Consider the following 16,097-nt stretch of genomic DNA (forward strand, 5'->3'; position numbering starts at 1 on the left):
TCCATGCAGGGGCTGACTAATGGTTTTGTGCAGGACTCTGGGGGGATACATGCAGTACAGTACTGTAGGCTAAACTATAGTAGAGTAAGGGAAGTTAGCGGCACAGCCCCTTCAACAGCTATAAAGGGTTATCCTTATCTCTCTCTCTCTCTCTCAGTAAGAAGTAAGAAACTGTCCCTCTTATTTGTATAAACTTGATTAACACTTTGCCATGTGATGTTACAGATCTATGCGGGACCATGAAGAGGTTTGTAGGGGCTTGGGGTTGATTACAGACTGTTAACAGATGACTATCCACAACCCTTCCCACTGATACCAACTACCCACTATATTCTACACTGTTTTTTACTTTGTGCTGTCTGATGCAACTCTGGGTGACTCAGCAGCTTTGTCTTGTTTCATTGCCTTACTACCCAAAATCCTCACTCCAGCCAAACGCTATGCCACGCCCACAGACTTTAGTTTCTTCTCCGCTATGAGTCTGGAGTACTGAGTGGTCTGAGTACCTCCCCAACGATTTCTAGAACGCAAACACATTCTAACCATTCTGATTGGTCCCAGAAACTGATGGATGGGCCAGAGCCAGAACACAAAGCGGCATTTTGAAAATTCGTCAATGGCTTTGATACTCTGATTGGTTAGAGATGATCCGATCGCTGATGACTTTGTTTTGTATAACACCCCTAATTTTGACGTCACCACAAACGACTTCAACGATGGCAGCCTCGGACTGAAGTATGTAGCGAACATAGAGCAGAGGAAGAATTCATTTTGAGTTGTCAGACAAGTTGTTTCATGGGTGCAGTAGTGATGTCCTCTAACAGATGTTTTACACCGTCATTAAGAGGCAGCCATCTTGCCTTGAGTAATTGGGTAAACAGACAGACAGAGTTCAGAATCTCACTTCAGGTTTCTGTGACAGTTCATGACCTCATGGGAATACACTAATGGGAAGAGTAGGAGGCTGTGTCACTACTAGAAGAATGAGGTGATCTGCAATGAAAATGTTACAATTCTGGCTTAATTTGGCTTTTAGGAGTTTAAGGTCTCTCTCTGTATCTCTCTCTCTCTTTCTGTCTATCTCTTTCTTTCTTTCTCTTTCTATCTCTCCCTCACAATCTCTCTCTCATCCCCACATTCTCAGCTCTAGAAATATGCCTGTATATTCACTAGGCCTCTGTGTCTCATGTAACCCAGGTAACAAGAGCACTATAAATAGCTTAAGCCCCTCTAGTTTCATAGTTTCCGGCTTAGTCCGTAATTCCGCAGTTTTAAAGGGAGGTATTTTAACCAGACTGTCATTACTGCAACTGTAGTCACTATCTGTCTCAGAGTTAAATCACTTGCTCCCCTAACATCAATAAGCAACAAGGGCGTGTAAATGTGTGTGTGTTCATCACTCACTTGTGCAGGACAGCGATCTCATTTTCTATGCTGTTCTCTTTGCCTTCCAGGGCTTTCTTAGGGATGCATTTGATGGCCACCAGTTTCTGTGTCCTCTTCTCTTCCGCTAGGACCACCTCAGAGAAAGCCCCCCTGAAACACAAAGACAGGTCAGCCAAAGACATCACAAACCGCCAATCACATCTTATTCACATCATTTTTCTCAGCAACCATTTTAATTAGTAATCCAGGCCATCCCTCCAAAAGAAAACAGAGGAAAAAGTCATTGTAAAAGGTTATGAACCAGAAAGAAGCCAGCTCTACAGTTGGAGTCCATTGTCCAATTTCTCCTCTAAATGAATACTGAGGAAACTAGACATTTGCCTGGGAGGATATTGGTTGGCATTACTATGTACAGGTATATTATCAGTGCTCCAGTACCCATTCTGAAGTCAGTGGAGCAAGATCTGGAAAACCTCGCAATCTTGTCTCAACAAGCAGGGGTTACAAAACCGTTTTTTGCAATTTTACCCAAATAAAACAATTTTCTAGTCTCACTAGATAAAATTAACTTTATTTCTGGCCAGATTCTAAAGCCACAGTTGGCCGTGACCCAGGAGGCTTTTGCCATGATGCTGATGCATCATCTGGGAAACACCATAGGTCAACTCATGAGAGATAGACACAATGAAGAATGACAGGGAGAGTGGCAGAGTGAAAGAGAAAGAGAGAGAGAAAGTGAGAGAGAGAGAAAGTGAGAGAGAGAGAAAGTGAGAAAGAGAGAAAGTGAGAGAGAGAGAAAGTGAGAGAGAGAGAGTGAGGATGTTCCCCAATGATGGAAAAAGTTTGGGAACCACTGATCTAACTACTGTGGAAACGGAACCCAGCTGCAACCCAAGGGGACTGGCCACAGCCCACCACTTAGGAAGCACTGTTCTAAACGGATCATTTAGATTCTGGGCCCAAATCTAGCCCTGCATCAGGGGGTGGGAGGTTACCAGTTGCCATTCTGAACTATGAAGCCACCAGGAGGGACCAGACTAGAAATGGCAGAGAGGGCAAAAAAAAAAAGACCAGTGATAATGACGATAATGGATGATGATAATGATAATGATGATCTCATAAGCTTGCCAGACTGTTTCAGGATTAGCCAGCTCTATTGACAGTACCACACCCTCTCATGTGTCAATGTGTTCTGTTTACTCAGAAGATACGTAATTACAGACAGTAAACATGATCTAGTCTAAACAGTACATTTGGATGTATGACTGATAACGATGCCTTAGAAAAAAACATCTAGAAAGATTTCATCATCTATAAGTATTTCATAACCAAACAACATCGATCGCTCTGATTAAAGCAGAAAATCCTGAGGGATGTTAAGAAAACTATTCTATGCAGTATGATGACTAATTCATAAGAACAGAGCAAGTGGTTTTGGTTCAGTGACGTGCTGTGGGCCTTGGCTGAGATGGAGCAGAGCAGAGTTGTGGGTGTGTTTACTGAGCTGATCCTAACAGGATGTTCTTATCATCACCAAGAGAAACAAGTCCGGGAAGACGCCTGGCCCTGATGCTATTCAACACTAAACTGTCTCAGCATACTACTAATACCAGCAGACAGAGCCTCCTCTGAGATACACTCACATAGACACTATCCAAGCAGACAGAGCCTTAAGATCATCACTGTTTGAAACAAAAACTTTTACATAAGAATAGCCAGGCAGGGTCCCTAGGAGAGGGAGTAAAAAGTACACTCAAAGCCAATTTTATTGAAGCTTTAGTCCCAGTGAAAAAGTATTGTCCTCTAACACTGTCACGCCCTGATCTGTTTCACCTGTTCCTGTGATTGTCTCCACCCCCTCCAGGTGTCGCTTATTTTCCCGAGTGTATTTATCCCTGTGTTTCCTGTCATCTTGTATGTTAGTCAAGTCAACCAGCATGTTTTTCCCGTACTCCTTTTGCTATTCTCTTTTTGTTATTCTTCCAAGTCTTGACTCCAGCCTGACTCTGGACTACTTTCCCGCCTGCCTGCACTGACCTTGATTCTGCCCTTTGGTACCTTCTGGACTCTTAATTGGTTTTGTCCCTTTTGCTTGTCCACAACCATTCTCTTGCCTTTCCATATTGGATTAATAAATATTAATATATTGTAAGACTCCAACCATCTGCCTCCAGTGTCTGCATCTGGGTCTCGCCTTGTGTCGTGATAGTACGAACTGGCCATGACAGTCCCAGCAGACTTGGACCAGCACCCTGCAGGGAACCACCATTGGGAGGCATCAGGAGTTTCTACAGGGCCTTTTGGAAGGGCTCAGTTCCTTGACGGAATGCCATGACCATGGGTTAAAGGCTATTATGGAGAAAATCAGGGAGTTAGCTCAGAGACTGTCAGTCACCTCTGGAAAAACCCAGTAATTTTTTCCCTATTTGTGGTGAGTTGGTACAGCCTATCCCGTCTCCCCGTGAACCCCGCTTACCTCCTCCAGAGCGATATTCAGGGAATCCTGGTACCTGCCAGGGTTTTATTTCTAAGTGCTCGCTTATTTTTGAGCCACAGCTATCTTAGTTTTCTTCAGACCGATCAAAGATAGCGTATATAATTACGCTAATGACAGGAAGGGCGCTCTCCTGGGCTACGGCAGTTTGGGAACACCAATCTGCCATTTGCCATCATTTGGAGGAATTTATGGCAGAGGTGAGAAAGGTTTTTGAGTCTCCGGTATCTGGATGGACGCTTAAAGGAACGAAAGTGTGAGAGGAGTTCTGGTCTCGGGCACACTCGTGCTCCCGAGCTCCTGGCGCGTTCACCTCCAATGGAATCCGGAAGTTTCCAAAGGCAGCTCTTCCGAGAGGAGTTGAAGCCACCTGAGCTCTCTCTCGTGAATCTATGACGGGTGAGTTGGATACTCCTGAGTCTAATCAGTTGGGAAGGACTAGGCTATCCGTTTGGGAGTACTCACAGAGGATGAATAATAACTGTTGTCTGTACTGTGGAGGGGCAGGACATTTTATTTTATTATTATTATTATTTATTTTACCTGCCCTATTAGGAAATCCTTGTCTCTAGTGGGTACCAGTTCTACAGTGAGTCAGACTGGGAGTTCTCTAATTCCCATCACCCGCACACCCTTTTTTTGTGCTTGTGCTGTGGGGAGACCAATCTAAGTCTCTCCGAGTGCTCATTGATTCTTGGGCTGATGAAAGTTTGATGGATGCCACTATTGCTTCGGAGCTTGGTATTCCCTCTCAGCCCCTCTCTGTCCCCATGGATGATAGGGCACTGGACGGCTGCTCTATAGGGGCATTCACCCATAGTACTCTTCCCGTTCAATTACGGGTTTCTTGTAACCACAGTGAGACCATACAGTTCCTCCTCATTGCATCTCCCCATGTTCCGGTTGTTTTGGGATTTTCCTGTCTCCAAAAGCACAATCCTGTGATTGACTGGACCACAAGCTCCATCCTGGGTTGGAGCCCATTTTGCCATTCCCACTGCCTTCCCCTAGTCATCTTTATCAGGAGGTTAGCAAGACTGTGGATGTCTTTGTTTTCCCCACGGAATACCATGACCTCCTGGAAGTGTTTAGCAAGGCATGTGCTACTTCCCTTCCCTCGCACCATCCTTATTTTTTTTTTATTTTTTTATTTCACCTTTATTTAACCAGGTAGGCTAGTTGAGAACAAGTTCTCATTTACAACTGCGACCTGGCCAAGATAAGGCATAGCAGTGTGAACAGACAACACAGAGTTACACATGGAGTAAACAATTAACAAGTCAATAACACAGTAGAAAAAAGGGGAGTCTATATATACATTGTGTGCAAAAAGGCATGAGAAGGTAGGCAAATAATTACAATTATGCAGATTAACACTGGAGTGATAAATGATCAGATGGTTATGTACAGGTAGAGATATTGGTGTGCAAAAGAGCAGAAAAATAAATAAATAAAAACAGTATGGGGATGAGGTAGGTGAAAATGGTGGGCTATTTACCAACAGACTATGTACAGCTGCAGCGATCGGTTAGCTGCTCAGATAGCAGATGTTTGAAGTTGGTGAGGGAGATAAAAGTCTCCAACTTCAGCGATTTTTGCAATTCGTTCCAGTCACAGGCAGCAGAGAACTGGAACGAAAGGCGGCCAAATGAGGTGTTGGCTTTAGGGATGATCAGTGAGATACACCTGCTGGAGCGCTTTACCTAGCATGGACTTGTAGATGACCTGGAGCCAGTGGGTCTGGCGACAAATATGTAGCGAGGGCCAGCCGACTAGAGCATACAAGTCGCAGTGGTGGGTGGTATAAGGTGCTTTAGTGACAAAACGGATGGCACTGTGATAAACTGCATCCAGTTTGCTGAGTAGAGTGTTGGAAGCAATTTTGTAGATGACATCGCCGAAGTCGAGGATCGGTAGGATAGTCAGTTTTACTAGGGTAAGTTTGGCGGCGTGAGTGAAGGAGGCTTTGTTGCGGAATAGAAAGCCGACTCTTGATTTGATTTTCGATTGGAGATGTTTGATATGGGTCTGGAAGGAGAGTTTAGAGTCTAGCCAGACACCTAGGTACTTATAGGTGTCCACATATTCAAGGTCGGAACCATCCAGGGTGGTGATGCTGGTCAGGCGTGCGGGTGCAGGCAGCGAACGGTTGAACAGCATGCATTTGGTTTTACTAGCGTTTAAGAGCAGTTGGAGGCCACGGAAGGAGTGCTGTATGGCATTGAAGCTCGTTTGGAGGTTAGATAGCACAGTGTCCAAGGACGGGCCGGAAGTATATAGAATGGTGTCGTCTGCGTAGAGGTGGATCAGGGAATCGCCCGCAGCATGAGAAACATCATTGATATATACAGAGAAAAGAGTCGGCCCGAGAATTGAACCCTGTGGCACCCCCATAGAGACTGCCAGAGGACCGGACAGCATGCCCTCCGATTTGACACACTGAACTCTGTCTGCAAAGTAATTGGTGAACCAGGCAAGGCAGTCATCCGAAAAACCGAGGCTACTGAGTCTGCCGATAAGAATATGGTGATTGACAGAGTCGAAAGCCTTGGCAAGGTCTATGAAGACGGCTGCACAGTACTGTCTTTTATCGATGGCGGTTATGATATCGTTTAGTACCTTGAGCGTGGCTGAGGTACACCCGTGACCGGCTCGGAAACCAGATTGCACAGCGGAGAAGGTACGGTGGGATTCAAGATGGTCAGTGACCTGTTTGTTGACTTGGCTTTCGAAGACCTTAGATAGGCAGGGCAGGATGGATATAGGTCTGTAACAGTTTGGGTCCAGGGTGTCGCCCCCTTTGAAGAGGGGGATGACTGCGGCAGCTTTCCAATCCTTGGGGATCTCAGACGATATGAAAGAGAGGTTGAACAGGCTGGTAATAGGGGTTGCGACAATGGCGGCGGATAGGTCAGGAATAGAGGGTCCAGATTGTCAAGCCCAGCTGATTTGTACGGGTCCAGGTTTTGCAGCTCTTTCAGAACATCTGCTATCTGGATTTGGGTAAAGGAGAACCTGGAGAGGCTTGGGCGAGTAGCTGCGGGGGGGGGGGGGGGAGCTGTTGGCCGAGGTTGGAGTAGCCAGGCGGAAGGCATGGCCAGCCGTTGAGAAATGCTTGTTGAAGTTTTCGTTAATCATGGATTTATCGGTGGTGACCGTGTTACCTAGCCTCAGTGCAGTGGGCAGCTGGGAGGAGGTGCTCTTGTTCTCCATGGACTTCACAGTGTCCCAGAACTTTTTGGAGTTGGAGCTACAGGATGCAAACTTCTGCCTGAAGAAGTTGGCTTTAGCTTTCCTGACTGACTGTGTGTATTGGTTCCTGACTTCCCTGAACAGTTGCATATCGCGGGGACTATTCGATGTTAGTGCAGTCCGCCACAGGATGTTTTTGTGCTGGTCGAGGGCAGTCAGGTCTGGAGTGAACCAGGGGCTATATCTGTTCTTAGTTCTGCATTTTTTGAACGGAGCATGCTTATCTAAAATGGTGAGGAAGTTACTTTTAAAGAAAGACCAGGCATCCTCAACTGACGGGATGAGGTCAATGTCCTTCCAGGATACCCGGGCCAGGTCGATTAGAAAGGCCTGCTCACAGAAGTGTTTTAGGGAGCGTTTGACAGTGATGAGGGGTGGTCGTTTGACTGCGGCTCCGTAGCGGATACAGGCAATGAGGCAGTGATCGCTGAGATCCTGGTTGAAGACAGCGGAGGTGTATTTGGAGGGCCAGTTGGTCAGGATGACGTCAATGAGGGTGCCCTTGTTTACAGAGTTAGGGTTGTACCTGGTGGGTTCCTTGATGATTTGAGTGAGATTGAGGGCATCTAGCTTAGATTGTAGGACTGCCGGGGTGTTAAGCATATCCCAGTTTAGGTCACCTAACAGAACAAACTCTGAAGCTAGATGGGGGGCGATCAATTCACAAATGGTGTCCAGGGCACAGCTGGGAGCTGAGGGGGGTCGGTAGCAGGCGGCAACAGTGAGAGACTTATTTCTGGAGAGAGTAATTTTCAAAATTAGTAGTTCGAACTGTTTGGGTATGGACCTGGAAAGTATGACATTACTTTGCAGGCTATCTCTGCAGTAGACTGCAACTCCTCCCCCTTTGGCAGTTCTATCTTGACGGAAGATGTTATAGTTGGGTATGGAAATCTCAGAATTTTTGGTGGCCTTCCTGAGCCAGGATTCAGACACGGCAAGGACATCAGGGTTAGCAGAGTGTGCTAGAGCAGTGAGTAAGACAAACTTAGGGAGGAGGCTTCTGATGTTGACATGCATGAAACCAAGGCTTTTTCGATCACAGAAGTCAACAAATGAGGGTGCCTGGGGACATGCAGGGCCTGGGTTTACCTCCACATCACCCGCGGAACAGAGAAGGAGTAGTATGAGGGTGCGGCTGAAGGCTATCAAAACTGGTCGCCTAGGGCGTTGGGGACAGAGAATAAGAGGAGCAGGTTTCTGGGCATGGTAGAATATATTCAGGGCATAATGCGCAAACAGGGGTATGGTGGGGTGCGGGCACAGCGGAGGTAAGCCCAGGCACTGGGTGATGATGAGAGAGGTTGTATCTCTGGACATGCTGGTTGTAATGGGTGAGGTCACCGCATGTGTGGGGGGTGGGACAAAGGAGGTATCAGGGGTATAAAGAGTGGAACTAGGGGCTCCATTGTAAACTAAAACAATGATAACTAACCTGCACAACAGTATACAAGGCATATTGACATTTGAGAGAGACATACAGCGAGGCATACAGTAATCACAATTATGATTGTGCCATTGATCTTCTCCCAGGTACTACACCACCTCGGGGTCGGTTGTACTCTCTGTCCAGACCAGAGACCATTACTATGGAGAAGTACATGGAAGAGTCTCTGGCCACTGGGGCCGTCCGTCCGTCTGCATCTCCTGCCGGCGCAGGGTTTTTCTTTGTGGAGAAGAAGGACAAGACCCTGCGCTAGTGTATTGACTACCGGAGACTTAACAATATCACTGTCAAAACCCCCCTACCTTTTCTCTGCTCTGCGTTTGAACCTCTCCAGGGGGCTACCATGTTTTCCAAGTTGGACCTTTGGAATGCCTACCACCTGGTTTGGATACGCAAGGAAGACATTATGAGTACCAGGTCATGCCATTTGAACTCACCAACGCCCCCACTGTCTTCCAGGCTTTGGTCAATGATGTGCTTCGAGGCATGCGAAACCGGTTTGTGTTCGCCTACCTGGACGGCATCCTGTTTTTTTCCCCGATCTGCCCAAGAACATGTACTCCATGTCAGACAGGTCCTTCAGGGCCTCCTGGAGAACCAATTGTTTGTGAAAGCCGAGAAGTGAGTTCCACTGCTCTTCTACCACCTTTCTGGGATATGTCATTGCTGAGGGCAATCTTCAGATGGATCCTGGAAAGGTAGATGGATCCTGGAAAGGTGAAAGCAGTGGTGGATTGGCCTCAACGAACATCCAGGGTGCAGCTGCAGCAGTTTCTTGGTTTTGCAAACATCTACCGCAATTTCATTTGGGATTACAGCACCCTGGCGGCCCTCCACAAGTTAGCCGGTGGTAACTTGTGGAATAGACACCGGCTGGAATGCGGTTTTAACCCATCAGCATTCGGGACTAGACCCACCCATTGTATAATGAGTCATAATTCACTTAAATGTTAAATTTATCTTATTTCAAGATAGTTTTCAGGATATTGTATATTAATAAGATGATTAAGGTAAAATATCTTAAAATAAGAAATTACTTAAGCCTATGCTAGGTTAAAATAAGCACACATATCTGCCAATGACATTAGAAAATGTAGCTTCGTAAGAAAAACTGGAAAAACACACACATTTTAAGGAAATTATCACTTAATATAAGATATTCAGGCATGCTTAGATTTCACTTTTTGCAGTGTAGAGCTAGCACCCCTTCACTACTGTAGGTATGCAGAACATACACACCAGCTCTAATGCACACAGTATACTATATACAGCCATGGTACAGTGCGTGTAAAAGTAAACGCTTCACAACCATTATGCAAACAACTCTATCTGTATTCATGTCCATGCCTATACGCTACATGCAAACTATAGCCTACTATTTGTAAAGGCTATAATCTATATGCAAACTACAGGTTCAGAACTAAGAGAGTTGCATAGTATCTTTCCAAGTCATCACACAGTCATCATGTCATACAATACCTTATTACCAACCAATAGAAAGGTTATTATGTACCAATAAAACAGTCACTGAATCAAGCAAACAATACAAAGAAGCAAAATACACTAAAACAGGATGTACTGGACAGAATGTGCACAGAGCATTGTCTTTATCAAAACGGGGGAAGTTGAAACACTTCTCCTATCTGTTCTTATGACACATTAACACTGACAAGCAAAGGGTATTTGATTTACATGGAAACAAAATTAACATTATAATAATTAAGCCATTTAATCTCTACGTGGCTGGCAGCAGAGTAGTGTCAGAGAACATTTTCTCTGTCTGCTAATAGAGCTTAAAATAAAGACTTGGTGTTGCTTAGCTTCCGTCGCTAACAGCAACCCCCCTGTGAGTGTGGTTTGGTCTCTCTCCCTTCTCTCTCTCTCTCTCTCTATGATTTTAATGACTGCTGTGCATCAAAGGAATTCAAAGCTTAACACACTCTCTTACACACGCACATAGAAAAAGTGTACACGGATACAAAACAAACACACACACACACAGGCAAACACCCATCCACACACACACTAACGAGTGTGGTCTTGAGACAGAAATAAAGGTCAAATGAAGTAGTACCAGGCTAAGATAAGAGCAGTCTCTGCTAGTGTTTAAGATTCTGGGAAGCAGACACAGAGCTCCCCATTAGTAAGGGGAACTGCGATAGGAATTCACCATCTTGGGCATTTGCTCTTATTTCCTTCCTGCTGAACATGGGCCTGGTGTTGTCTGCACCATTCACCAACTGAGCCATCTGTACAACTAAGACTCTTGGCCAAGCAGGTTTGAAACAAGAATATATGAGCCAAATGAAGCAAGGCAAATGAAAGGTCAGCCAGGCCCACAGAGAGCCATCTGGTTCAGAGGTACCACACAGTTAGAGGACTACTCAGGACCTCCATGTCCAAGACAACACCACCTGGCAGACCACACCCTCTCCACCATGCCATTCGTAGCAATCGTTTCTTACAACAACAAAAAATCACCACGTTATGTTTCATAATTCAGCAGCCGGGAGCTTGTGTCCTCAGCTCTACTTTGAGAAAATTAGATATGAAGAAATGACAGCCGTGACTACAAAAGATAGGATAAGAGAGCCTTGATAGAGCTGTGTTTATCAGTATGAGTGACAGCCTGTTACATATAGCGAGGATGACAGTTCTCTGTGTGCTACTAATCCCCCTCAGGGTTAGCTCTCAGCTAGCCTGGGGCGCCAGTCTGTTCCTGCATAAGCCAGTGACGACAGACCAGAAACCCACTGTCTGGCACCAATGCTATAGCCCTACTGAGGTGGACATGCCAAACCTCCCTCAGCACCTCTGATAACATGTACACCTGCCTGACAGAAACAATGGTCCTGGTTAGCTCATTAAAGAGACCGCACTCATTCCCCTGCTTTCTCTCCTTCCTCCGCTCTTCTCCTCATCCCTCGATCCTATCCTCCACCCCTCCGCCAGACTGATCAAAGTGGTTTCTTCTCTTCCCCTGCTTCTGTCTCTGAAAGTAAACCTAGGCTGACTGAAATGCTTACATTTGTGCCAGCCCCAGAAGACTGGGCTAAAACTAAAGATGTGTTATTAGAGAAAAGGCTGATCAAGTTAAGGCATGAGCCTTCTTCAGAAGGCCTAGCATCGTCTGGGTTAGGGAGGGCTTGGCCGGTAGGGATGTCCTTGTCTCTCCTGTGGCGGGCCGGGCGCAGTGCGCGCTAACCAAGGTTGCCAGGTGCACGATGTTTCCTCCGACACATTGGTGCGGCTGGCTTCCGGGTTGGATGCGCGCTGTGTTAAGAAGCAGTGCGGCTTGGTTGGGTTGTGTATCGGAGGACGCATAACTTTCAACCTTCGTCTCTCCCGAGCCCATACGGGAGTTGTAGCGATGAGACAAGATAGTAGCTACTAAAAACAAAACAATTGGATTACCACGAAATTGGGGAGAAAAAAAGGGGTAGAATTCAAAAAAGAAAAAAAGAAGAAAAAAAAGAAGAGGGATATTGTCATACTTTTAGTTATTACTGGAGATATCTTCTAATCCACACATGAAGGAGATAGGCACAGCTAGACTTGCTAGCTTAAGAATAGACCTCTCTCATAGATATAAGATACTCAGAGACATGGACCACGCACGACAACAGGTAAGATTTCCGAACTCACAGTTCAATCTCTGTACTTATTGATTACAGTTGTAGGCACACTCTAGCTCAGACAGAGCGGGAATATCTTGACCAGCCTGACAAGCCAACTTGAGTGTACACCATACAAAACTATAACAAACCGGATATTACGCAGTACATCCTTACATAGTTTTGGCTAACAGGAAACAGTTACCAGTAATTACAGTAACGCAAACTGTAGTAACCCTCGTTACAATATGTTTTAGTTTCCGTTATGTATTACTTCTTACATTGTTACCCCAGGAAATCTTACGTTTTATTACATACAGCCAGGAGGAACTATTGGATATAAGAGCAATGTCAACTCACCAACATTACGACCAGGAATACGACTTTCCCGAAGCGGTTCCTGTTTGGTCCACCACCCAGGACAATGGATCAGATCCAAGCCAGCGACCCAAAACAACGGCGCCGCAGAAGGGGCATAGGGAGCGGTCTTCTGGTCAGGCTCCGTAGACGGGCACATCGCGCACCGCTCCAGAGTACACTACTCGCCAATGTCCAGTCTCTTGACAACAAGGTAGACAAATCCGAGCAAGGATTTCCTTCCAGAGAGACATCAGAGATTGTAACATTCTTTGTTTCACGGAAACATGGGTCACTTGGGATACGTTATCAGAGTCGGTAGAGCCACCTGGTTTCTTCACGAATTGCGCCGACAGAAACAAACATCTCTCTGGTAAGAAGAAGGGCAGGGGTGTATGCCTTATGACGTGGTGTGATCATAACCACATACAGGAACTCAAATCCTTTTGTTCCTTACAATCCTTACAATCAAATGCCGACCGCATTATCTACCAAGAGAATTGTCTTCGATTATAATCACAGTCGTGTATATCCCCCCAAGGAGACACATCGATGGCCCTGAAAGAACTTCATTGGATTCTATGTAAACTAGAAACCACATATCCTGAGGCTGCATTTATTGTAACTGGGGATTTTAACAAGGCTCCCTAAATTTGATCAGTATATCGAATGCGCGACCCGGGCTGGCAAAACCCTGGATAACTGTTATTCTAACTTCCGCGACTCATACAAAGCCCTCCCCCGCCCTCCTTTCGGAAAATCTGACCACGACTCCATTTTGTTGCTCCCAGCCTATAGACAGAAACTAAAACAGGAAACGCCCGTGCTCAGGTCTGTTCAATGCTGGTCCGACCAATCGGATTCCACGCTTCAAGATTGCTTCGATCACGTGGACTGGGATATGTTCCGCATAGCGTCGGACAATAACATTGATGAATACGCTGATTCGGTGAGCGAGTTTATTAGCAAGTGCATCGGTGATGTTGTACCCACAGCAACTATTAAAACCTTCCCCAACCAGAAAAGGATTGATGGCTGGATTCGCGCAAACTTCAAAAGCGTGAACCATAGCTTTTAATCAGGGCAAGGCGACCGAAAACATGACCGAATTCAAACAGTGTAGCTATTCCCTCCGCAAGGCAATCGAACAAGCTAAGCGTCAGTATAGAGACAAAGTAGAGCCGCAATTCAATGGCTCAGACACGAGAACTATGTGGCAGGGTCTACAGTCAATCACGGACTACAAAAATAAAACCAGCCCCGTCGTAGACCACAATGTCTTGCTCCCAGACAGACTAAACAACTTCTTTGCTGGCTTTGAGGACAATACAGTGCCACCGACACGGCCCGCTACCAAAACCGGCGGGCTCTCCTTCACTCCAGCCAATGTGAGTAAAACATTTAAACGTGTTAACTCTCACAAGGCTTCTGGCCCAGACGGCATCCCTAGCCGCATCCTCCGAGCATGCGCAGACCAGCTGGCTGGTGTGTTTACAGACATATTCAATCAATATTTATCCCAGTCTGCTGTTCCCACATGCTTCAAGAGGGCCACCATTGCTCCTGTTCCCAAGAAAGCTAAGGTAACTGAGCTAAACGACAATCGCCCCGTAGCACTCACTTCCGTCATCATGAATTGCTTTGAGAGACTAGTCAAGGACCATATCACCTCCACCCTACCTGACACCCTAGACCCACTCCAATTTGCTTACCGGCGCAATCACACTGCCCTAACCCATCTGGACAAGAGGAATGCCTATGTAAGAATGCTGTTCATTGACTACAGCTCAGCATTTAACCTCATAGTACCCTCCAAACTCGTCATTAAGCTCGAGACCCTGGGTCTCAACCACGCCCTGTGCAACTGGGTCCTGGACTTCCTGACGGGCAGCCCCCAGGGGGTGAGGGTAGGAAACAACATCTCCACCCCGCTGATCCTCAACATTGGGGACCCACAAGGGTGCGTTCTCACTGGTGCCCTCTCCTGTATTCCCTGTTCACCCATGACTGCCTATGCCATGCACGACTCCAACTCAATCACCAAGTTTGCAGACAACACTACAGTGGTAGGCTTGATTACTAACAACAACGAGATGGCTTACAGGGAGGAGGTGAGGGCCGTCGGAGTGTGGTGTCAGGAAAATAACCTCACACTCAATGTCAACAAAACAAAGGAGATTATCGTGGACTTCAGGAAACAGCAGCCCCCTACCCACATGGATAGGGAGCAGCCCCCTATCCACATCGACGGGACAGTAGTGGAGAAGGTGGAAAGTTTTAAGTTCTTCGGCGTACACATCATGGACAAACTGAAATGGTCCACCCACACAGACACTGTGGTGAAGAAGGCGCAGCAAACTTTTACAGATGCACAATCAAGAGCATCCTGTCGGGCTGTATCACCGCCTGGTACGGCAACTGCTCCGCCCATAACCGTAAGGCTCTCCAGAAGGTAGTGAGGTCTGCACAACGCATCATCTGGGGCACACTACCTGCCCTCCAGGATACCTACACAACCCGATGTCACAGCAAGGCCAAAAAGATCATCAAGGACAACAACCACCCGAACCACTGCTTGTTCACCCCTCTATCATCCAGAAGGTGAGGTCAGTACAGGTGAATCAAAGCTGGGACAGAGAGACTGAAAAACAGCTTCTATCTCAAGGTCATCAGAATGTTAAACAGCCATCACCAATATTGAGTACAGGACATACTGACTCATCTCTAGACACTTTTATAACTAAAAATTGGATGTAATAAATGTATCACTAGTCACTTTAAACAATGCCACTTTATATAATGTTTACATACTCATCTCATATGTATATACTGTACTCTATACCATCTACTGCATCTTGCCTATGCCGTTCGGCCATCGCTCATCCATATATTTTTATGTACATATTCTAATTCATTCCTTTACACTTGTGTGTATAAGGTAGTTGTTGTGAAATTGTTAGATTACTTGTTAGATATTACTGCATGGTCGGAACTAGAAGCACAAGCATTTCACTACTCTCGCATTAAACCTCATGAAGCTAGGGGGCACTATTTTTATTTTTAGAAAAATAACGTTCCCAAAGTTAACGGCCTATTTCTCAGGACCAGATGATAGAATATGCATATAATTGACAGCTTAGGATAGAAAACAACCTAAAGTTTCCAAAACTGTAAAAATATTGTCTGTGAGTATAACAGAACTGATATTGCAAGCGAAAGCCTGAGAAAAATCCAATCAGGAAGTGACTCTTATTTTGAAAGCTCTGTGTTCCTATGCATCCCTATTGACCATTGAAAGGGATATCAACCAGATTCCTTTTTCTATGGCTTCCCTAAGGTGTCTACAGCCTTTAGACATAGTTTTAGGCCTTTATTTTGACAAATGAGCGTGAACGACCACATTACGTAAGTGGTCAGGTGGGGGCTCTCAGAGTGATTTTTGAGCAAAAGAGAGAGTCGGCCATTGTTCCTCCCGGTCCTAGTGAAAAGCCAACTGTCCCGGTTGATATATTATCGAATAGATTTTGAAAAACACCTTGAGGATTGA

At 45.8% G+C, this 16,097-nt stretch overlaps 1 protein-coding gene across 1 annotated transcript in view; it reads right to left on the minus strand.

Annotated features, from left to right (window-relative positions):
* Nucleotides 1-16,097, minus strand: part of camk1b (calcium/calmodulin-dependent protein kinase Ib) — a 74,967-nt gene that overhangs the window by 11,646 nt on the left and 47,224 nt on the right. Inside the window, 1 exon segment of the mRNA NM_001124638.1 lies at nt 1,405-1,536. Coding sequence (NP_001118110.1) covers nt 1,405-1,536 — 132 coding nt within the window.

This window comes from Oncorhynchus mykiss, chromosome 7 (assembly GCF_013265735.2).
Source record: "Oncorhynchus mykiss isolate Arlee chromosome 7, USDA_OmykA_1.1, whole genome shotgun sequence".
Lineage (NCBI taxonomy): Eukaryota > Metazoa > Chordata > Actinopteri > Salmoniformes > Salmonidae > Oncorhynchus > Oncorhynchus mykiss.